Source organism: Lampetra fluviatilis, chromosome 1 (assembly GCF_964198595.1).
Source record: "Lampetra fluviatilis chromosome 1, kcLamFluv1.1, whole genome shotgun sequence".
In the NCBI taxonomy this organism is placed as follows: Eukaryota; Metazoa; Chordata; class Hyperoartia; order Petromyzontiformes; family Petromyzontidae; genus Lampetra; species Lampetra fluviatilis.
In genome coordinates this window covers 37041658-37063729 of record NC_136275.1, presented here as the reverse complement: position 1 = coordinate 37063729, position 22072 = coordinate 37041658, and the positions used below count along the sequence as shown (strand labels likewise).

Genomic DNA, 22072 nt, shown 5'->3' with positions numbered 1-22072 from the left:
GCGAGTGAACATCCCACAAGCCGTAGCAGACTCTGTTTGTGGCTGACATCACGTCCACTGGAGGCGCGTTCCGATTGGCTGATGCTGCTGCTCTTGATCCGATTTTATTGGTCTCGGTGATGGTTAGTGATGGTGACAGCTGAGGTTTGGCCGGCCCGCATGCGGGGCTGGGGAGAAGGAGGGGAGTTTCGTCGAGGACATATAAGACCCACCATCGCTTCGCGTGGGGTCTCAGAATAATCACGGCGCCACGTGAAGAGGGTACTCCAACCGCACCCTGCCCTCCTGCAAGGCTCACGCAGCGTCGAGGAAGATAAAGGAGTCGGCTGGACTTGGGAGAGCAGGGAGCGTGAGACGAAATGGCATCAAGCAGCATGGACGGTGAGTCGATGCTTTCGCCGAGTCGGTCACGACTAATTGCCAGCACTGGGTACGGATTTCACAAACGCATCGTTTATTGTTCCACTGGGTAGTTTTTTTTGGGTTGATGAAGAAATGGGGCGAATTCGGATATTGTGTCTGAGCAATGCTATATGTTGTGCGGGCCGTGTCGGTTATTCCACGTGTCAGATTTTAACATAAATTTAGTGAAACTATCTACCGTATGAAGTAAACAATCTTTACGGACTCGTAGTTGAGTGATATATAATTTACACTCCGTATCCGTGACCGTGTGACACGACTGATCCTGACGTTTGAGGCCTTTGAGCTACAGAGAGTTTACGCAAAATCATTTACAATTCCAGAGTCGGGGTGTGGTAGCGCAACAAATGGATTTCTGACCCGTCCGTGGGGCCCTCTGAGCGCACTTCCCTTGAATGTTATGCGCGGTGGGATGTCTCCAGGTTCCCCGATTTTGACCCTCCACGCGAAGAAAAAAAGAATATCCCCTGCAACAAGTCCCCAATGGTGACGAAGCTTCATAGTAAATCAATGTCGATATGGGATCACGCTCACGAAGATTATCGTGACAGACGGACCGAGCTAACAACGTGGATTCTTTCAACCTGTAGTCGAGAAAGTAACAATGATGATCATCATCATTTACAGCCCTTTGTCAATGCACTGCGTATTGGTCACGGGGGTTGTTTAGCTACACACCGCCAAGATGATTAGTTCGGCGAAGTCGTCGAAAATATATTAACCTGATTATCGGAACTTGTCACAAAATACGTTCACTCACCTCCCGCCCATCCAACCCCCCACAGCTTGTACCGGTTGTTTGAATTGCTAAAGAGACAACGCAATATGAGACAGTTCAATTAATGCGCGAACGCGTCAAACCTTGCTCCTGTAAACCGGCGGGGTTTGCCTGCTGCCGTGGGTATAATTAGGCCTCGGCAAGGTAAGGTAAAAGTTAAAAGGTAAAAACTACGAGCCTACCTTTACCCTACCTTTCACCTTACCACAATACAATCACTCTACCCTACCTGTTACCCTTTAGCAGGTAAGGTAAAAGGTAAAAAGCAACGAGCCTACCTTTTACCATACCTTTTACCCTTACCCCATACAAATTACCCGATTACAGGGTAATTACTAGGGAACTACACATCAACAAGGTTTATAACGGTAAATACCAGGTAGAGCGCTTTATTAATATAGAATACTCTCGATGATTCCAATTTTACACGCTTTCTATTAACTCACTGTCTGTCGTTGTCGTATCCTCAAATCTTGCAACTCAATTTTTACCCACTTCCTAATGTGGTATCGACTGCAAACTTCGTATACTTATACTGATGACAATACTATATTCTATCATCAAACAAATATATATTTCTTAACATTATTTTTTATATGTTATGTTTCGGCTTGGGTCTAATTGTCCACGCTCAACTGACGTTGGCTGTAAATCACCACGGCCCCTTACGTTATGGCAAGATTCGGGGCCACTTCCTGGAGTCGTGGAGTTCTGCCATTACTAGTACATTTCATAAAAGCGTGTATTTTAAAAGTTGTTAAAATATTACTTCTTAGATGGAGGCCACGGACTGCGCCACGGAGCTTTTAGCGGTAAATAAGGTACCGTATTTACCGGGTAATACTTCGCGCTACCTTTACCCTACCGGGTAATTCTTCCGAGCTACTTTTACCCTACCCTTTACCTTACCCCTTGGCATGTCGACACCTTTACCCTTTACCTTTACCCTTTTACCCGGTAAAAAGGGTAAATTACCTTACCTTGCCGAGGCCTAGGTATAATGGTAAGCAGACTGGGCTCGCGACCCAGCGCTCTTCGATTCGACCTCCTGTCGAACACATCTTCCAAGAAGTCTGGCCAGCGTGGAAGAGGAGGCCAAATACACCCTCCAGAGGCATAGGAGTTCTGTCTTGAGCTCACGCACGTGGAGAGAAGACCCTTCTGCCAGCAGTGGCATGAGTCCGCTAACTGTGGAGCTGCACGTTTACCGGCGTGAACAAGTGCACGTAGTGACGGGATTTACGCAATGCACCGGGCAAACTGCCAACCCACGTATCGCACTATGAGCGGATCATATAATAATGATGATGATGATTACAACACCTGTATGCCGTTAATCCACTGCTGGATGAAGGCCTCCCCAAGGGATGGGAATTGTTTGACCATACATCACACCCATGCTGGTCAGTGTGAGTTGGTGAAGACTGGTGGTGGGGGACAAGGGAAATGTTTACGACCACTTCCAATATCCTACGGTCTACGCCAATGGTTTAAACCGTGAGCGGGACTCAAACTCAGGTTGCCAGGTTCGTAGCGCAATGCGTGAACCACTGCGCCACCGCTGCGCCCCATTTAAGCAGCGTGCTACAACCGCAGCTCGTTCATTAGCCAAACAGAAAATCCATTAATCATTACACATTCTCTTCTTATGAACCTTTGGTCGAAATAGCCGTGTGGCCCAGTGCTGGGAGCGCTCAGCCCATCATCCCTCTGGGTTCGGTAAAGTGCATACCAATTTTGTGACACATCGACAGCAGGCCTCTATAGCTGTTGCTGCTGTATAGCGAGCATTCATTGCCGTCGTGGGAATGTGGAATTGCCACCGCTGCAGGAACGCCAACGAAGGCGAGCGACGCGACGTCGTTTGTTTGAGGAGTGAGACACTCTCCGTTTTTTGACTCTCGGCTCTCCACGACACAATCCTCGCTGCTCTACCTGCTTGGCAATGAAATTATTGTGCCGTGTATATAGTCTACACGGCTGTGCGTATACTAAATACAGGTGTGTACGCACACATACTGCCATCAATGTGTGGCTGCAGTGTAATGCCATTATCGCGTTACACAAGTGAACTTGTGTAATACCCCTTTACCGATCCACTGCTGGATTAAGGCCTCTCCACACCGTGCGGGTCGCGGGGGCTGTTTGACCATGATTCACGCCACGTGCGTCAATGCGGGTGGGTGAAGGCGCGGAGAATAGATGTGGGAGCATGGAAGTGCATTACAACGGTGGGTCTCGCCGCACTGCCATCTGCTGCTTAAAACGTATACCGACGTGTTTTACGCATAGTGGGTCGCCCATCCAAAGACTATCCAGGCTCAACCCGGCTTAGCTTCCGAGATCATTGCATTGACGAAAAAGGGGGCTGTATGCGTGTACACACAGGGGGGGAGCGCAGTCGCCATCAAAGTTAAATTCGTTGTGAGCACAGGGAGGCGTTGAAGACGTCACAACGGCTCTCTGATCCACGATTCATGGCGATTTGACAAGCTGCCTTTCTGGGTGGCGTGACGAGTCGCTGTTATTATGCACGCACACCGAGGTCGAGTAGAGGTTCATAAGCTGAGAGTTGAGGCAGCGGAGGATCCAAGAGGGGGAGCGGTGAGAGGACATCAACGCCCCCCACCCCCCCCCTGGAATTATTAGCTTAGAGTTAGATTTAGAGCTTCAATGTTAATTCGACACGAGCAAAATTGATACACTGCGTTGGTTGTAGTGCATTAGCACAAATAACAACACAGCCCTCAAGGAAGAACATTTATTTTAGACGAAGTTTCTGGGAATTGCCATCCTCTCTGCTAAAAAAAAAAAGGTCATTGTCCAAAATTTTGCTTCAGGAGAAACATTTCACAGGCGATGTTTTGGGAAACTTCTTTCTATCTGCCATGAATAAGAATCATTGCCCAAAATGTCGTCCATTGTATATATCTGTTCGGGCAGTGTTATTGACAAGTTGTATTGACAAATGCGTTGCGCTTATGTTCATTTCATTGGGCGCTCTCTACGCCAGGGTCACACACACACACACGATGAAATCAGCTCGTGCGGGAGCGAGACAGTACTGTGAGGGTTGGCGACGGTTTGCGGAATGCCTTCACCCAGCAGTGGATAGATCATGGCTGATGAAGATGCTGATGAAAAATGAGAAGAAAGAGGCTTGTGTCTTGCATGGAACCGTGGCCCTAAATCCCGAGTAATCATCGAGTCGCCGGGTTTGGGAGATGGAATGGTTTGTGTGCGTGCGTGAATTGTTATTCGTCCGCTGGGCATGGCGGTTTTGAGTTATGCGTGACCTCCAATAATTCTATAACACGGCTTATCGCAGCGTACATCTCAAAACACTGCCAGTTGTACGAGGTAACTAAGATAAAGTTGCAACCCTGAAATTGCTTGCTCACGCCACTGCTGTCGAAAGGGCCTCCTCTAATGCGAGCACGAAGAGAGAGCCCCTTTATATGTAGCGGATGCTTTTGGCCGACCCTTCAATACTGGTCCAGCCGTCTTGGAAGTGGTTGGAGTACCCACGCTTTACCCCACCACACGCGATCTGACCGATTAATTAACTGTGCTGTACCCATTTAAATCAAAGGCAGGGGGGATGTTTTATTATTGGTCAAAGGCGGGGCGGGGGTATTTAATAAATGCCGCGTCGGGAGATTGAATCGAACCAGCGTGCTAACCATTACCCCACTGATGCGTCCGGTGTGTAAAGTACAACGTTCGTGATGCTAAGTTCAGTTATACGAGGCCGCTGCTGAAAAAAAAAATCAGAAATTGGTGCGTGGCGGGATTAAAAGTCGTCAGGTGGTGGTGATGTTGTTTTAGTTCTCTCGACGTCACTTTACCGAAAGAATCATCGAATAAGGAGGTGTGAGATTTTTGTTCTCTGCCGTCGCAGAAACGTGAAGTACGGTGGAGTGAACCCCCAGCGGGGTGGGGAGGCCCTCACTCAGCAGTGGATTTTGTCAAGAAATGAGCAGTTGTGGGGGGGGGGTCAGAGGTGCACGGACCTGCCATTGCGTAGAACACTCAAGAGGAGCGACTTAAAGCAGCAACAACAACTTGAATGGACTCATTGGCAACTTAATGACCAACGGGGTGGGCCGGGTGGTCACAGACCCGTTAAATAATAAATAACCACCCCCGCCGCCAGCCCAAATATCCCGTTGCGCTCCGCTTGTTATTGCAAAAAAAAAACCCCAACAACCCACGAGAGTCGCTATGTTCATGATTTACCGACAATTTGGTGAAACATTTACCAATCGTAATGACGGGGCGAGCTTGGGAGGGCTGTGATATCCGTCTCGGGTTATTTTTGTTGTTTAATCGTTTTAGATTTATGACCCGGACTCGGCAAGACCGCTGGGGAGGAGGGAGGGAGGAACCACGGCACTGTTTCACAATCCAGTCCGCATTGTCGACATTGACCTCGTCCGATATCGTCGTCATCATCATCGTCTGTGCCGTCGGCATTGCGGCTCAGATGGTTTGAGGAGCGCACTGATCGAGCTTGTGCCCCGTTTTCAATAAAGTTGTACACATTCTGGTCACAATAACAACAACGAAAGACAAATAAGCACTCCGTCTGTGGGCAGACCGTCTCACCTTGATCACACGGACCGCTTCAGTGACCACCTGGGTGTTTTAAGTGCAGGCCATTACGAACCCCCTTAAGAAAAGTGGTTCTTGGCAAGGACGCGTCGCTGGGATGGATGGTGGCCTGGATTGACAGGCAAGCCCGGCCACAGCGTGGGCCCCACCGGCACTGTGCAGTTGCACCGCCTGCACCCTCGATGGCAACGTCACGACGTTTCGGGCGCAACACAAGCGTCCGTCATCAGGTGGGACAACCACAGCAGGAAACGTAATGGCCTGCACTTAAATTGTTTCTTTCTGTGACGGACGCTTGTGTTGCGCCCGAAACGTCGTGATTTAATTTATTTCATTTTATACCTACGTGACTTTACCGAAAGAACTAAAGAGTATGCATCCCTGCAGTCACGAAAACTTCAAATCCAGATTGAACGTCACAACAGTCTACACCCACTCCACACTCTCCCCTCATCCCTACCCAAACTCTCCTCTCCCCACGCTGCTTCCTCGCTCTCTCCGCTCCAAACCTTCCTCCAACCCACGCAACTCTCTCTCTCTCCCACACACACGCCTGCTTCAACCACCCCCCTGCCAAAGCCTCCCTCTCCTATCCCCCTCCCGCACCCTTGCATCTCTCTCTCTCCCTCCCGCACCCATCTCATTCCATCTCGCGTGAGTGCGCGTGTGTGGACGCGCTCCCACCCCTCCTTCTCTTACCTTTTTCCTTTCGCTCTCACGGAGGAAGCGACAGACACCCTCGGCCTCTCTCTCCTCTGCAACGGCACGGAGAGTTTCCCCGTCTCTCTCGCCAGGTGAGTTGATGGTGGTTCCTCCTGCTACTCGCAAACCTCGGCACACGCGCACGCGCGCACACAAACGTTGCCGATCTGATATCCGCCACGTGGAACAAGTTGCACGTTCGAGAAAGACGAAAGCGAGGTGGTCTCGTCATACTGGATGTTGCTGGAGAGTGTTGCGAAAATATTCGATTGGGTCTGCCGGCCCGGACAGCACCGTCTGAAGTTAAAGGCGAGGCCAATTGTGATTCGTGAGTATTATAATTTGGTGAGTCTCGCGACTGGCTCTTCCAGCAAGGTCCTGCCAAGTTTTCGAAGCAGGGGGCGATGTTGCTTCTTAATGAAACCCAGTCGAGTTTGTGCGTGTGTTGGTGTGGGGGGGGTATCAGATGTTAGCGATGGTGGTTGCGTTAGGGGGTGCTCTCTGATATTCTTAGGTTTTTTCTGTAAAGTTACGTAGATAAAAAAAATTAAATTAATAAAAGAAAAATAAAAAAAAATCACGACGTTTCGGAGGCAACACAAGCTTCCGTCTTCAGGTGGAACCGTCACAGCACTTGATACAGCCCCCCCCCTCACCCCCAACGTCGACCCCAGCGTGTCTCGAAGCTTGTGGGTCAAATGTTTACAGCTGCGTGTCGAACGGGTTTGTGAGAAGCCGGTAGAGACATGCGTGACTTTGTCGTGTATACATTACATACGTACGCGTGTGTTGTGTACGTAAACAACTGTGAGCACAGCACACACCACACACAGATGCCCTTAGCCCATCGTCGTGTCGGTCATCGGGGTTATCTGACCATACTTCACCACGCTGGTCATTGCGGCATGGGTGTTAGTGGTGGTCAGATATTATTCGCCACTGATGTCTTCCATGGCGTGGAATTGGAACGCCGAGTTTACCGCTTGCCAACTTAATCTCTCCTATATTCCTATATTTATCATTCTTATCTAATGTTAATTAAAATAGGCGTTTTTTTTGCTGTCACTGGGACCAGAGGAAATGAGTAAATTAATAATATCTTCTATCAGTCATTGAAAATAACCCTGCCAGAGTTTTAATTAACTTGTTATTCCTCGTCTGCGTTTACTCAAGCAATATTTGCATATAATTTGTTAAATTATTTTACAATGACCGCATGCGTGTTTTTATTTTGCCTATGACGTGGCTGTCGGAAGCTTGACGGCGTTGAACCTGGACGATAGTGCTCGGAGGGGCGGCCACAAGACGTAACAGGTGTTATAGGCTGCGGGCACGACGTTTGTGTGCTGCAGTTTTCCAGTATGAAAAAGAAAAACACGTCTTTACCCTTTCTGGCAATGCAACAGGAGGTGTTGAGATGTTGAATACACCAAATAGAAATTTTGCAAGGGATCAACTCTGCATTGAACACACGTACTTGTGGTGAACATGCAAACAAACATGCTCTGATAATATATGCAGTGTTTGAACATCTTAACACCTCTTGTATTGCCAAGAAAGGGTAAAACCTAATATTTTTCATGCTTTTATACCGGGAAAAAGGTCCTAAGATATAGAGCAGTTTTCCAGTTCAGCAAAAACACCCGTGTACTCTACATCTGTGTTGCAACGTCTACACTGCCCGACTTCAAGCCACACTAACGCAGAGGGGCCCTCATCCAGCAGTGAATTGACGCGTGCACGCACATGTTTGGGGTGCGTCTTACTTTCCGAAGCATCCCATTGATCTGGATTTTTTTTTATTCCGGTACAAGAACCTCGTTGTGCATAAACAATCACGATTGAACAACTGATCATTATTCACGTTGGTACACAACTTAAACACCCCCCACTGGTTTCATTACCGAATTGTTCAAATTCCAACTTCCAAGTTTCAAGGACGCGATTATTAATGAGATGCAGTTGTAAAAAAATAATATACTTCTCGTTACACAATAACTCGACAATGCCAGCACAGACAGCCCCGGACCAGCTCTGGGACTCGACGTTTGTTTTTGGTGCAAGCACTGCAGTCACGGTTTGGTTTCGGTCCAAGTGTGTCCACTGCGATTCTCAGAGTCGGCAACAAGTTCGTCCCGAGCGGATTGCATGGATAAGGAACAAGCACCCATTAATCCGGTGGAGCGAGTGGCGTGCAATGTGAGGGTTTTAAGTTAACACATTCCTGCGGAGGGAGCTGGTAGGAACGTTGGGTTGCTCGGTCAATGGCCAGGGTCAACGGCGGCGTGGTGTATTCCGCAAATATGCCCGACTGTGAGGGCGGGCACAAGCCGGCGTGAGTAGGTTAAACATTGAGTTTTATAAGGGCACCACGGGGTGACCAGCCCCTCCCTACCCAGCCCCACCCCACACCCAGCCCCACCCTCCCCACCCAGCCCCTCCCCACCCTCCCCACCCAGCCCCTCCCCACCCTCCCCTCCCAGCCCCACCCTCCCCACCCTCCCCTCCCCACCCAGCCCCTCCCTCCCCACCCAGCCCCTCCCTGCACGACGGACGGACACAGTAATCCCCTGTGGGCTGGTTTAACCAGGAGGTTCCTACCAGTAAAATCCTGGTGTTGGGGGTTGAATCGGCCTCATCACGTGTCCACCAGGGTTAGTTTAGAGGAGTACAACTTTGCGTGGAAGAAAATCAATGGTGCTCGTCTTATGGCGTGACTCGGCCCAGTCATACGAATGTGTGATTTCCACCACTGGCTCAGAGCTGTTTAACAAGAGATGAGTGCCAGTCACCTCAACACAGTACTCATTTGAAAAGGGAATAACTAATTCTTAGTGTGAAATACGTATTAGAGGGAATGGCTAAACATTCCAATGCAGGTCACTCTTGAAAAAGTGTTCAAGACTCCTGGGTGAATCGTTGACATTATTGTTACATAAATGTGTGTGTATGCATGTCCTGTGTATTTGCAGTGGGGAGCGGTAGTGTAGCGGTTAGTGTGCAGCGCGACAAACCGGGCGAACAGAGTTCTATTCCTGCTCACGGCCAACACAGTGAAGATTATCTGAACCGGTCCTGGACCTCCCTTAGGTCAACTCATCCTCAAATGAGTACCTAGTGTGGTGTGTTAACATCGCCACTGGGGAGACAAAGGCGGCCGGGCGTGGTGCTGGCCACCCACCCCATCGTGTACCATGCCGGCCTTCATAGGCGCTCACTAACAGAACTTGCCCTAACAGTATGTAAGAGGCTATTAGAGGGATCTTTGTCTTTGTTTTGTGTATGTGCATATACTGTAATTGTTTATAAATGTGCTTGTGTATATGTTTTAAGAGTCTACATGTAGAGGGTGGGTGGAGGGGAGTAATGTGAGACGAGATGGGAAAGGTATTGGTGAAACTATAAACATTTTAATTTTCCCATGTAAGCCCCAGAGCTATATAGCTATTTTTCAGAAGCGACCTGACCAAGCATGATGTGGCTTATGTAGAAATATATAGTAGCCAAATACTCTAAACCCATGTTTATAAATGTGGAGGAAAATCCACGCGAACACGGGGAGGACGTGCAAACTCCAAATATACAGGCGTATATTGACATGAGAGGGGAGAGGTAGGAGAGTGCATGGAGGGATTCGGAGTGAGAGGAGACTCCACGCAGGATCCCGACGATGACGAGCGCAATCTCTCCACACGCTCGCACGCCCCACCCCTCCTTCGGCTCGCAGTGCAAGACACGGTGGTGCCCGTGCTGGTGGTGTCGGAGCCCGGCATGTCCCGGCACGCGGACGACCCCTCCACGTGGGGCGCCGAGGAGGCCACCGATTGGACGCCGAGCTCCCTGGTCGACTGGGACGCCGTCCTGTCGGAGGAGCCGCCGCCAGACCCGGACGACGACGCCGGTGCCGCCGGTGCCGTCTCCGCCGCCGCCGGGTTGATCGGCGCGCTGCCCTGGGACCCCACCGAGCTGAAGCGGCTGGCCCGGCGCGGCGCGTGGGCTGGCCGGCACGGGGCGCGGGCGCGTGTCTACGCGGCCGTGCTGGACAGGCTGCCGTGCCGGCCAGGGCTCCCGGACGAGGACTCGTACCGCGGGACGCTGGACGAGGCGTGCGGCGGTCTGGACGCAGGTGGGTGTGGTGCGGTGGCTCCGTGCGTGTGGCGCCCTGTGTGTGCGTGACCCCTGTGAATGTGACCCCTGTGCGCGTGGCCCCAAGCTTCTGATTGCGAGCTATACCGCTGAACCCTCCGGCCAGTTAGCTCCCCTCACCCCTGCCTCCGATGGTGCATCTCTGCCCGCACCTCCGATTAGCGCGGTTGGCTACGTGCGGTTGAGAAAGAAGGTCAACACACATACATACACCCACTTTATTTCAAGGACACGCACGCTACTACTGTGTACATTCCCTTTGCCGTGAGTGAAATCGCGACCCCATGACATTTATGCGCTCTCTCTCTGGCGCGTGTCGTCGCTTCCCCCCCCCAACGCCCCCCCCCCACCACAGAAAAGCTGCCGCTGTTCGCGCAGGGCATGCCGTGCCCCGTGTACCACCTCAACGCGAGCGGGCAGGCGGCGCTGTGCCGCGTGCTGGCCGCCACAGGCCGGCTCTTCCCGGCGCTCACGCACTGCCCCGCGCTGCCCGCCGTCACCGCCCTGCTGCTGCACTACGCGCGCGACGAAGCTCGCTGCTTCGCCGGGGTGGCGCGCCTCCTCTCCTGCTGCTCGGGGTCGGCGCGGTGCAACGTGAGCGACGCGCGCCGCTCGCGGTCGGTAGCCGGCGGTGACGCTGCCACCGCAAACGCAAACAGTCAAACCGCGGTTAAACCAGTGACGTCGTGTGCGGTCGGTACAGGCCCTGGCGCAGGAAATTTTTAAGCTTCTTACTTTCTTTAACCTTTTGCATGCACGTACGTTGAACTTCTCTCGCACCGTACGCAGCCGACCGTGCTAATGGGAGGTTGAGAAACCAAGACTTCAAAGAAAACAGGATAGTCTCATTTGGCCCGCGTCACCAAAGTGACGAAAGAAATGGCCGACGCCTCGTGTTCACTACGCCTCTTCCTCTCGCCGTCGGAATTGCACTCCGTTGCCCAACCCAACAGCTCGAAGTACTGGCCTGCTTCCCAGCTCGTTCCGGCTCTCCGTTTGTGACTTTCAAAGTCTAAATGTCCTCTTGTGGCTCGTGACGCTCATATCTGCGTCGCCGGTGGCGGCGGAAATGTTTCACGCCGATGTCCCTCTTCGTGTCTCAGTGTTTTCTGGATTTGAATGAAACCAATAAAAACTGATAACTGAATAGAAATGAAGTGAAAAAAAGGAAAGTGGTGAAGTTTCACGCGATGTCAGTGGTTTAAAACGAAGGCCGTGATTGTGCCTGCTGACTCTTAATGCCAAACCCCTAAACCCTAACCCACGACACAAAACAATATTCCTAACCAAAAAACCCAAACCCCTCGCCCTAAGCCATCACTCTGTACCCTAAACCACTAACCCTACGTAAAGAGTCAATAAGCGGATTCCCTTCATATTTCTTAAGCTGAAAGCGAACGAAGCGGGACTTGGAAAGGAGCGCTGATGTGCAACCCAAGGAAGGTCTGGACAAAACCTGGCCTATGATTGGATAAGCGAAAGGAAATGTGGGAACAACAGTCATGAGCACAAGATTTCTCTCTCCCCATTAGCACGGACGGTGGTCACCCCCCCCCACCCCCCTGCCAAGAGCGACGGCGGGCTACACCGCCCTCTCACCACGTCCGATCGTCTCCCTCTCCCCTCCGCCTCCCTCCCCCGCCCCCTTCAGAAGCACTTCCTGGACCAAACGCACGTGGCGAGCGCCGCATCGGCGCTCACGTTCGGCGACTTGGCACGCCGGCACGCCCCCGGCGCGCACGCCCTGCTGTCGGCTCGCGGGAGCCCCTACGCCGATTGGCTGCACTGGCTGCTGGGCGACCTGCCCTTCCCCTACGCCGTGCGCCTGCTCGACAGCTACCTGCTCGAGGGAGACAAGGGTACAGCGGCGCACGTACCGGAGGAGTGGAGGGGGGGGGGGCACGCCACGGTTTGAGGCCAAAAAAACCTTCGTCGCGGGAGATTGCTCTTCGCTCGACCTTCAACTTCCGCTCTCGCTCTCTCCCCAGTGCTGTATCGCGCCTCGCTGGGCCTCCTCAAAGAGTACAAGTCGTGGCGAGCGTCCGCCGCGGCCGCGACCGCCGTTTCCGACCTCTCGGCGTGGTACGGAAGCGACGGCGGCGGCGGACCCGGGCCGGATCCGGACGGCGAGGACGCGACGGAGGCGCGGGCCGAGGTGCACGCGTTTGCGCGCGGCCTCGCGGCCCACGGCTGCCCCCCCGAGCGCCTCATGGAGCGCGCCTTCAACATCCGCCTCTTCTCGCGCCGCGAGATGCGGCTCCTGCACGACGCCAACGAGCGGGTGCTGCGCGAGAGAGGAGTGCAGCGCATCAGCACCGGCCGGTGAGAGCCGGGAACCCATCCAGTGCCGCCCCCCCCTCCATCCCATTCCCCCCCCCCTCCCCTTCCCCCATGGACACATTAATGTGGGGGGCATTCAGGGCTGCAGCCTGGGGGCATGGGATTTTGAGGACACGTATAGCGCCCTCAAAATAAAATTCCCGCTTGGTTGACCAGAGCCATCGATCATCGGTGGTTGTTTCGCCTGATTCAATCAGGATCATCCCAGAACAGCGATCAGCCCAATGGGTAACTTCCAGCGGCCAATTCAAATGGCTAACCCGATCACGTTTTGCTTCTGGTAATGAAATCAAACGCCTAAAATTAATTCGGTAATTTGTGTTCTACAGCACATCACGTTGCTCCACTAATTTCTAATTTAAATGCCTGTCCACCTCTTGCCGGCGTGCGCGTCTCCGCGTGCGCTGCGCCTCCGCTCACAGCGAGGAACTGCCCGGCACCACCGTGGACGTGTCGAGCTTCTGCTCGGCCGTGGTGACGGCGGCTGAGATGCGCTCCGTGTGGTCGTGGATCCCCGAGCGCCACGCCCTCTACTCCCCGCGCCTCCTCTTCAGCACGCTCGAGCACGGCTGCTCGCTCACGCGGTGAGGCTACACAAGCATGGAGACAAGCGATCTCCAACCCACCCACCCACCCACCGCATAGCCTTGAACAGACTGTTGAGGCAAGTGCCAAACAGCGAACTCCGAGCTCCCAACATCAACATCATCACCAACATCAACATCACCACCAACAACATCGCCAACATCACCCCAAAAAAAATCAACATCATCATCAACATCACCATCATCAACATGACCAACATCACCATCATCAACATCGCTATCACGATCGTCGCAAGTCATCATCGTTGAATCACTGACACTTAGAAAAACAGGACAATTTGTTAAAATGCCGCATCATTCGTCGTCATCAAATCATCATCACTCACACCCAGGCATAATGGCATCGCCATTGCCTTCGACTAATCATCACCACTCGTACAGAGGCATAATTCACCATTGTTAGCTCCGGCTGCGAGTGAAATTCAGGTTGCTGGGTTCGCAGTGTGCTCACTGCTGTGCCACCGCTCCCCACAATGATAGCAACGATGTTGCATCCAGGTACAGTAATTCAGACCAGACCTTTTTGGATTTTAAAATGCAATTATTGCGCCCTTAATCGTGGTCGCGTGTTTTCTATTTTCACCCGGGATGCAGGTTTTACGCCAACTGCAAAGAGCACGAGCCGACGATTATACTCATCAAGACGATGGACAATGAGGTGTGCATCGTTTATGTCGTTTTTACAGATGTCCAGTTGGGGCACGGGGTCAGAACGTTCCAACAATCAGTATAAAAACACGATCGGAGTGCAAAATACTAAACAATTTTTTATTTTACCAGATAAAGGCCCACTGAGCTACTAGCTTCTTTTTCAGAGGCGACCTGACCACAAATGATAGCTCAAGGAAGTTGCTTATCACGTGGAAATGTATAGCAGCCAAATACTCTAAAGCGCACGTTAATAAATGTGGAGGAAAAAACTGGAGGACATTGATGACAAAAATCCACGCGATCACGGGGAGAACATGCAAACTCCAAATATACAGGTGTCAATGTCAGGGTCGACGCCCACGATTTACAGGCAAAGAAGATAACATCATGCTCCAAATGTCCCGGCTGACCCAGTGCCCTGAATACATTTTTCGTAGTTCAGGATTTTGTCCCGGTTTAGAAATGTTTTGATCTCATATTTGATGTACGATACGCTCACGTTCAGCATAGCCGCACCCACGTCGATGTTGCTGTAAGAGGCCCTAGCAGCGGTTGAAGCGACTGAGGGCACCACAGTTTAGAAACACAGGTGTTCGTTCAAGAGTATTCCCCCCCCCTAGTGCCCGATCAGTGTGGCCAAGATGCTTGCAGTGATGCGTTTAATGTCGTTCGCGAGTCGCTTCTCAGACGCAGGCCTCGCGTTGCCGTGGGCCACATGAGATGACGTTGTGAGCTCTGTTAGGTTCACCTGCTGCTGTTTACAGCGCCTGTTACAATTCGCATATTTATGATTGAAAAAAATTAAAATGCCCCGAGCTTATTCAAATGCAAATAGTGTGATCTTTAATTTTTATTTATTAATTATCAATACCCGGCCTGTGGGCCATAGTTGACCTCCATTTTTAAAAGGAAGACCGGCGCAAGCAGGGACCGCACCAATGCACTGATACTCATGCAGGTAGCATCTCTCGTGTCTGCCTGATGATGTCACCACCATCCTTATTCCCCCCCACCACTCCCCTCACCCACATTCACCCATTCCCCCGGCCCCCTCCCCCCGGCCCCCCCTTTCAGGTGCTGGGAGCGTTTTTGAGCTCCGCCTGGTCGGAGCGTAACCGCGCGACAATGAAGGCCGGCTCGTTCTTTGGAACTGGGGAGTGCTTCGTCTTTACCGTGAGTCCGTCGCCGATCGTTGTCGTCGCCCGTCCGCCGCTGGCGCGCGGCCGTGTTAATTCATTCATCAGCGATGGCATGGGTTGTTACTATTATTATTTCTCCTTTTTTCCTCTTCTTTGCCCAACACATTTGTTTGGCGCAGGCCCAAGGCCCAAAAATGTAAAGCGGCCGCCGGCAACAAATGTTGTAAGTTGTAAGAGTTGAGAGTTGGTACCTTTGCCTGAATTGAGAGAGAGGTTGCAAGTGCTTGGGAAAGGGGAACGTTGAATGCGCACTCGAAATAAAATTAGTAATATGCATTGTTTAATTATACATACTGCAAATTAATTAGGTATGAAAAAGAGCCGTATCGCTCATCGGATTCCTCCGTGTTTTTCCTCTTGCGTGCAAAGGTCCGCCCGGATATACGGCGTCACCAGTGGGTCGTCATCCGCTCTCCGCAGGGCGGACTCGACTCTCCGCTCGCCTCTCCGATGCCGTCCCCTTACCCGTCCCCCCAGCCCTCTCCCTACCCGACGCCCCCCTCCACCCCTCCCTCCTCGCCCGTTCCTCCGCGCCGGCGCCTCTCCGACATGATGGAGGGCAACGCCTGCAGCGGCACCGGCGGCGCCGTCGTCGCTTCCTCCTCCTCCTCCTCCCACGAGCGCTCGCTGCACCAGCGCGTCTCGCAGGCCTTCGCCCACTGCAGGCCGCGCTCCGGCTCCACCCGGGAGGTGGCGTCCCAGCCGGGAGACGGCTCCCCCAAGTCGTCCCGCCGCTCCATCGGCGACGCCCTGCGCCTCTCGCTGTCCGCGCTCGTCGGCTCGCCCGGCCGCTCGCCCGCCGCTTCGCCCAACTTGCCCCGGCGCGGCCTCGGCGGTGGCGGCGGCAACGGCGGCGGCAACGGCGGTGGCAACAGCGGCGTTGGTGACACCGCCGGCGCTTTGGCCTCTCAAGTCGCGTTCGCCAGCGCAGTCTCCTCCTCGCTGCTCTTCCCTCCAGCCGCCACCTCGAGGCCACGGTCGTTGTCCACCCCGACCCCGCTGTGCGCCCACGTCCCTTCTCGTCACCACCACCACCATCACGGCGGGAAGATCCGATTCAATCCGACGCCGTCGCCGCCCGCTCTGCTCTGCGTGCCGTCGCACTCCTCCTTCGCCCAGGAGATGCAAGCACGCGGCCTGGGCCCCAGCGCCGCGCCGCTGCAGGCCTCGCAGTCCTTCCAGATGCCGGCCAAGGCGGCCTCCATGTTCATGGCCGGCACGCCGGACTCCATTGTGATTGGTGAGCGCAGGTTGCGGACGATGTGCCTCATGGGAATACACACGCGCGTGTCCCCTGTGCACTCGCGCGTATGTACGTGCGAGCATGGGGAGCGGTCGCGTAGTGGTTAGCGCGCTAAGATTCCCACAAAGGTGGCTGGGCACGGTACTACCCCCCTCCTACTGAACATGAGTCCATTGCAGTTTGGATGACAGGTCGAGTTTTGAGTCGTGTTTTTTAATGTACGCTCCTACGCATGTGTATGCGCATGTGTGTCCGTGTGCGCATGTGTGTGCGCGTGCGTGTGCGTGTGCGTCTCCACCAGGTGGGGGAGGGGGGTTCGCCCTGTGCCTGGACGCGGAGCTGCTGCACGGGCGCAGCGAGGCGTGCGACACGTTCGCCAACCCGCCGCTCAGCTCCACGCAGGACTTCACCGTGCAGGTGCTCGAGGTGTGGGCGCTGCAGCAAGAGGACGACCAACCCTGAGCGTACCGCCGCCGCCGCTGCCACCGTAGACGGACAGACGGAACCCCCCCCCCCTCGCACACCCACCCACCCCGCCGCAGTCGACATGGGCGACTCTCGAGTCAAGCGAATCGTTGGGGGGGGGGGGCGGCAATATCGGAGACTGGGAGCAACCACGTTGGGATTAGACCAACGTGATTAGAGGAATCGCGTGTCAACTGTGCAGCTGCCGTGGAATCTGGCAGAGTGAGTGGCATCGGTGGCATTCCCTTGAACGTTACTTCTACCCCAGCCTAGCGCAGAAAAGTGCCTTTCAATTGGGGGACACACGAAGCGGAACGGGGGGGGGGGGGTGGGGGTACATGGGGGAAGCGGGACGCTGGTAGGGAGAGTTTTTTGACTAAAGAATAGCGTAAAGAATAGCAGGGGGAACACGGGGGGGGGGGGGGTGGGATCTGGCAGAAGGAGGAAGCGATGAGGGGGCGTGGTGGCCACCAAATGACACTGGCCGTGGTCACCCCCTCAACTTGAACGCGAGCGTCTCCCCAACCACCCTGATGAGCGGCGCACCTGGGGTGTGGTGGGCACAGACCCAAACGTCACTCTCACTCTGTCTCTACTGCTGAATGGCCACTCCCGTCGCACCGCACTCTGAGCTCATGGGCACGTGGGGACTCGGGCGACGTTCCATACCCAGGCCACGGCTCGCCTGGCGACGCAACCTGAGGCTTCGTCCGCCCGGGTGTGGAAAAGAAGGTTGTTGCAGGGGCAGAGCGCTGGCCTAAGGTCGGCTATCCTACGGTGCAAAAGAAGTTCAACATACATACGTACATACGCAAGTGCGAGCACTGTCGCGCGCAATGTCACGGCCATCGAGAGGAGAGCCCGTGGTGTTGGTCAACCACATCTGTGAACGCTCGTCCGAGTTTGTCACACATTCATCCCCAGCACGCGTGGATTCCGATGGAATGTTCCTCGACGAAGAGAGAGGGGTGCGCATCCAGAGTTGAGATTGCAAACGCAATGTGCGCGGCTCCTGTCGGATGTCGAGTGTCGCTGGATGCATGCAACGTGCTGATCGGATCCAGCGAGAGCGTCGTGAACTTTGCATTATAACCTATGTGGAGAGCTCCGTAGTGGTCAGTGGAGGACAATGCAGCGAAATCCATTGTTGTACTGTGCCAACATCTATGATGTCCACCGTCACGAACCTGTGCCTATCAAAGTGGTGAAGTCCGGTCAAAGGACCCCAACTACTCGCCCGGCACAGGGAGGCCATTGTCCAGCGGTGGATTGTGAAAGTACATTCCACCCGGCCCTCTGTTGTCAATGTTTATCAGCATCCTGGCTTTTAAGCACAGCGGATGTCTGGACAGCTGCTTTGGGTGGGGTGCAAAAGGTCACCAATGTGTTGGCGGCTATTAACCCTTTCCTGTCCCGATTAATTTTATTTAGAGAAGCATCGCGCCGTTGTTTTTAAAGACATTGTTCTCACCGCAGAGAACTGTAGGGACACGACAGCACTCTACGATAGCTGTCGCCAAACTGTGCTACACGTCCTCCCGCATTGCCTTGTGGGAGCCTCGATACCGATAAAGTTATTTTATTTTTGAGTTTTTCCTTCCGGTTTTGTTTTGATGATGTACACGTACGTCATCGGAACGGGAAACGTTTAACAATAGTCAGTATGTATGCACCTCCGCTTTATTAGCGTCACAGCAATTGCAAGGGCCAATTAAACTGCTGTAACTACTAACTACAGCCGTGCGTGTACAGCTATTGATCTCTGGGATTGGCGAGTGGCACCATGGGGTGGGGGGCGGTCCGTTAATTGAACACCAAGTACACGCGCACTCTGGCTGTGCAACTCCAAGAGGGTATTTAAAAAATAAACATTGCCACCGAGATGAAAAATCACTGCTGGGGTAAAACCACAAAGCAACAACGCCTCCGCCTGGCAGACTGTGTACCCTTACGTGAAACTGCGGTGGCTTCACCGATATCCTCGTGCTTTAATAGCGGCGTGGACACTGAATGGATCAACTGGGCGGTAGCACAGTGGTGCCACACGTGCCTCGCAGCCAGAAGGAACTGGGTGCAATTCCCGACTTGGGTGCCTTTCTGTGTTGATTTTGTATGTTCTCTCCCTGTTCTGCATGGGTTTCCTCATGCAGGACAGGGGTTCTGTTTCACTGCGTAGATAAAACCATACAATGTAGCTGGTATTGGCCAAAACATCCCATTGCGAAAAAAAACCCCTGCAAATCACTCAATTGGGATTACACACTACTGTGGAAACTTGGGCAGGACCCTTCTGAAAAATTGCCTTGACTCTGCGAGGATTTCCTGCAGGATGAACGAGCAATACACACGCCACCGTTATTGCTGTGCTTTGTCATTTGACGCGGACAATTAGGTCCAACTGATTTCATTTGGGCCCATGTGGTTTGCTTTGTTTGGGTAACGTTAAAGTGTCATGGCATCGGTTGCATCAACGCAGCATATCAGTTTTATCTTAAAAAAAAACACATCGAGTGCCTTAATTAAACACCAAGCACCTGGACCTTAACTGAGAGGGTGAGCAGACGGATGTAAACTTTAAATTGCACGCCATGTTCCATTTCATGAGCACAATAAAGTATTTTGAAGTGGCTATTGTCTTGAGAGTATACGCCGCATGCCACCGTTAATCCCGTGTGTGCCGTGCGAGTGGATGCACAGGGTGGGGTTAAGAGTCTTGAAAGGTCAACCGATCGATTCCGAGGGCCAATGCAATCGCCCGTGAACCCAGAGCAGAGACCACCACCTGCCGTTACCAGCTGGGGAGGTGGCGTAACAAACTTGCTTCGTCCCATTGTCTCTCTGCGCGGCCAGAGAACGTCGAATTGCACCACCTTTTGTGTTAACCGTTTGAAATGACGGCTTATGAACCGATTGACTCGTTTTAAAGCTTTCGTGACTGCAGGGATTCATCTTCTTGGTTCTTTCGGTAAAGTCACGTAGAAGGGAAGTAATGAAATAATAAAAATAAAACATAATAAAATAATTCTCACGACGTTTCGGCCACGACGCAAGCAGCCGTTACCTGAGGACGGCTGCTTGCGTTGTGGCCGAAACGTCGTGAGAATGATTTTATTATGTTTTATTTTTATTATTTTATTACTTCCCTTCTACGTGACTTTACCGAAAGAACCAAGGAGACAATTGACTCGTGTCGGGCATAGGAATCAATTGGTACTCAAGTTGTGTTGCTTTAGGGTGGCACGACTAATGTATGCTGTGGCGCATGGGCCGATTCAAGTGACCTCTCGTCCATGTGGGTAAGCAGGAGCACTTTTCCACCCGCACTGCTACAGGGAGCCGTGGCCACCACGCAACTGTCACAGTGCTAGTCAATACAGAGCTGGAGTTTACCCAGATAAAATAAGTAATGTTGAAAAAATTTCTTTAAAAACACGCTTTTATGAAATGTTCTAGTAATGGCAGAACTCCACGACTCTAGGAAGTGGTCCCGAAGCTTGCCACAACGTAAGGGACCGTGGCCAATTACAGCCAACGTCAGTTGACCGTGGACGATTAGACCCAAGCCGAAACATAACATATAAAAAATAATGTAAAAAATATGTTTTCTATTTTTTATGATAGAATATAGTATTGTCATCAGTATGACATAAGTATACCAAGTTTGCAGTCGATACCACATTGCGAAGTGGGTTAAAATTGAGTTGCAAGATTTGAGGATACGACGACGACGATAACAACAACATACAGAGTGAGTTAAAAGAAAGCGTGTAAAACAGAGCAGGGGCGGTTTCTTCATTAGGGCGATTGGGCGACGCACCACCAATGTCATTCAACCACAGAGTCACGCTAGCCGTCACTGTGCCTCTGGATATAGTCCAATCAGCGTCATGCTTCGTTCTGTGGAGTACCGCCTCTTTTTGGGCGATTTCACTCCGGCTGAGAATCGCCCCGAGTGGTCCCATAGACTTACATTCAAAGATGTTTTTTTCGAACGGGGGCGCTGCAATGCATTCTCTATGGCTTCCGGGAGGGCTCGCCCTAACGTGCTTACGTCATCATACGTAAGCACGTTTCATCCAACAATATAATTTGTCGCCACCTAGTGGAATCTTTAATAAAAGAAACTTGAGTGGATTGTATATTAATAGTGAGTATAGAAACAAACAAGATGTATTGTAAGAGTCACTTTATTTTTCATTAATATTAAAGAAGTGAAGTTGCCTTTACATGCTTAAGCTATTAATTTATCCATTGCATGGGTGGACCTTATCCTTATCAATCATCCAGACATTTGCCCCCCCTGAGAGATTTTGCAGGAGCCGCCACTGAAACAGAGGTGTGCTACCACATTTATTGTCATGGAGTTTTTCGACTTTTTCTCGCCTTCATTTATTTTGCAACTGGTCTGGACCTCTTGCCGAAGTGGATATCTGACGTGCCCGATGTGTTGCCACTGCCGTTTCGCAAGACTGTGCAAGCTCGAGTCGACAAGAGTGACGGCCAGCCACAACTGCAAGCGCCCATCTGATAATGCCGTCGGGGTAGCAAAACGACCGCGGGTTTTCAGGGGTTGAGTACTTCACCTCGGGGCAGACGGGGCATTTGAAAATAAATATCTGGAAACGCTGAATTTCAGCGAGTGACAACTCATGTGTACTTCAGCTGCCACCCCCCCCCACCGGCGTTCTTTCCAATAGGTCACTTGGCCAGCCATGGGGCTAAACCTGTGTCATCACCGTCTCAAAAAGGTCCAAAAATGCCACAATGACTCCCAACATTGGGCTGTAGCCCTAAGTTCTCTGGGGACAATTTTACTTTAGGGGCTGTCCCTTATTCCCTAGGTTGTGGATGGCAGGCAGTATTAATTATTATTAAACCTTTTTTTTACTCTTAACTATGTCTAGGA

General features: G+C 52.3%; 1 protein-coding gene across 2 annotated transcripts; it reads left to right on the top strand.

Annotated features, from left to right (window-relative positions):
• The first annotated feature begins 104 nt into the window (after window positions 1-104).
• On the top strand, window positions 105-17474 carry LOC144935197 (uncharacterized). Of its 2 annotated transcripts, XM_078861689.1 has the most exons (11): window positions 5577-6045; window positions 6543-6609; window positions 10245-10643; window positions 11019-11257; window positions 12315-12522; window positions 12652-12985; window positions 13426-13587; window positions 14203-14266; window positions 15334-15432; window positions 15828-16698; window positions 17003-17474. In XM_078861689.1, exons 1-11 carry the CDS (start codon window positions 5917-5919, stop codon window positions 17161-17163), a joined length of 2733 nt encoding a protein of 910 aa, XP_078717815.1. In that variant the 5' UTR covers window positions 5577-5916; the 3' UTR covers window positions 17164-17474. The 2 variants fall into 2 exon arrangements, with proteins under 2 accessions (XP_078717825.1, XP_078717815.1); XM_078861699.1 differs by lacking the exons at window positions 5577-6045; window positions 6543-6609 and adding an exon at window positions 105-381.
• Window positions 17475-22072: the final 4598 nt, after the last annotated feature.

What these genes read in the sequence shown, in the direction of transcription:
- LOC144935197 (XM_078861689.1), top strand. Translation starts at nt 5,917, where the DNA reads ATGGTGGCCTGGATTGACAGGCAAGCCCGGCCACAGCGTGGGCCCCAC. An exon ending in CGGGGTCGGCGCGGTGCAAC is followed by an intron (nt 11,258 to 12,314) that starts GTGAGCGACGCG and finishes CGCCCCCTTCAG; the next exon opens with AAGCACTTCCTGGACCAAAC. An exon ending in TCAAGACGATGGACAATGAG is followed by an intron (nt 14,267 to 15,333) that starts GTGTGCATCGTT and finishes CCCCCCTTTCAG; the next exon opens with GTGCTGGGAGCGTTTTTGAG.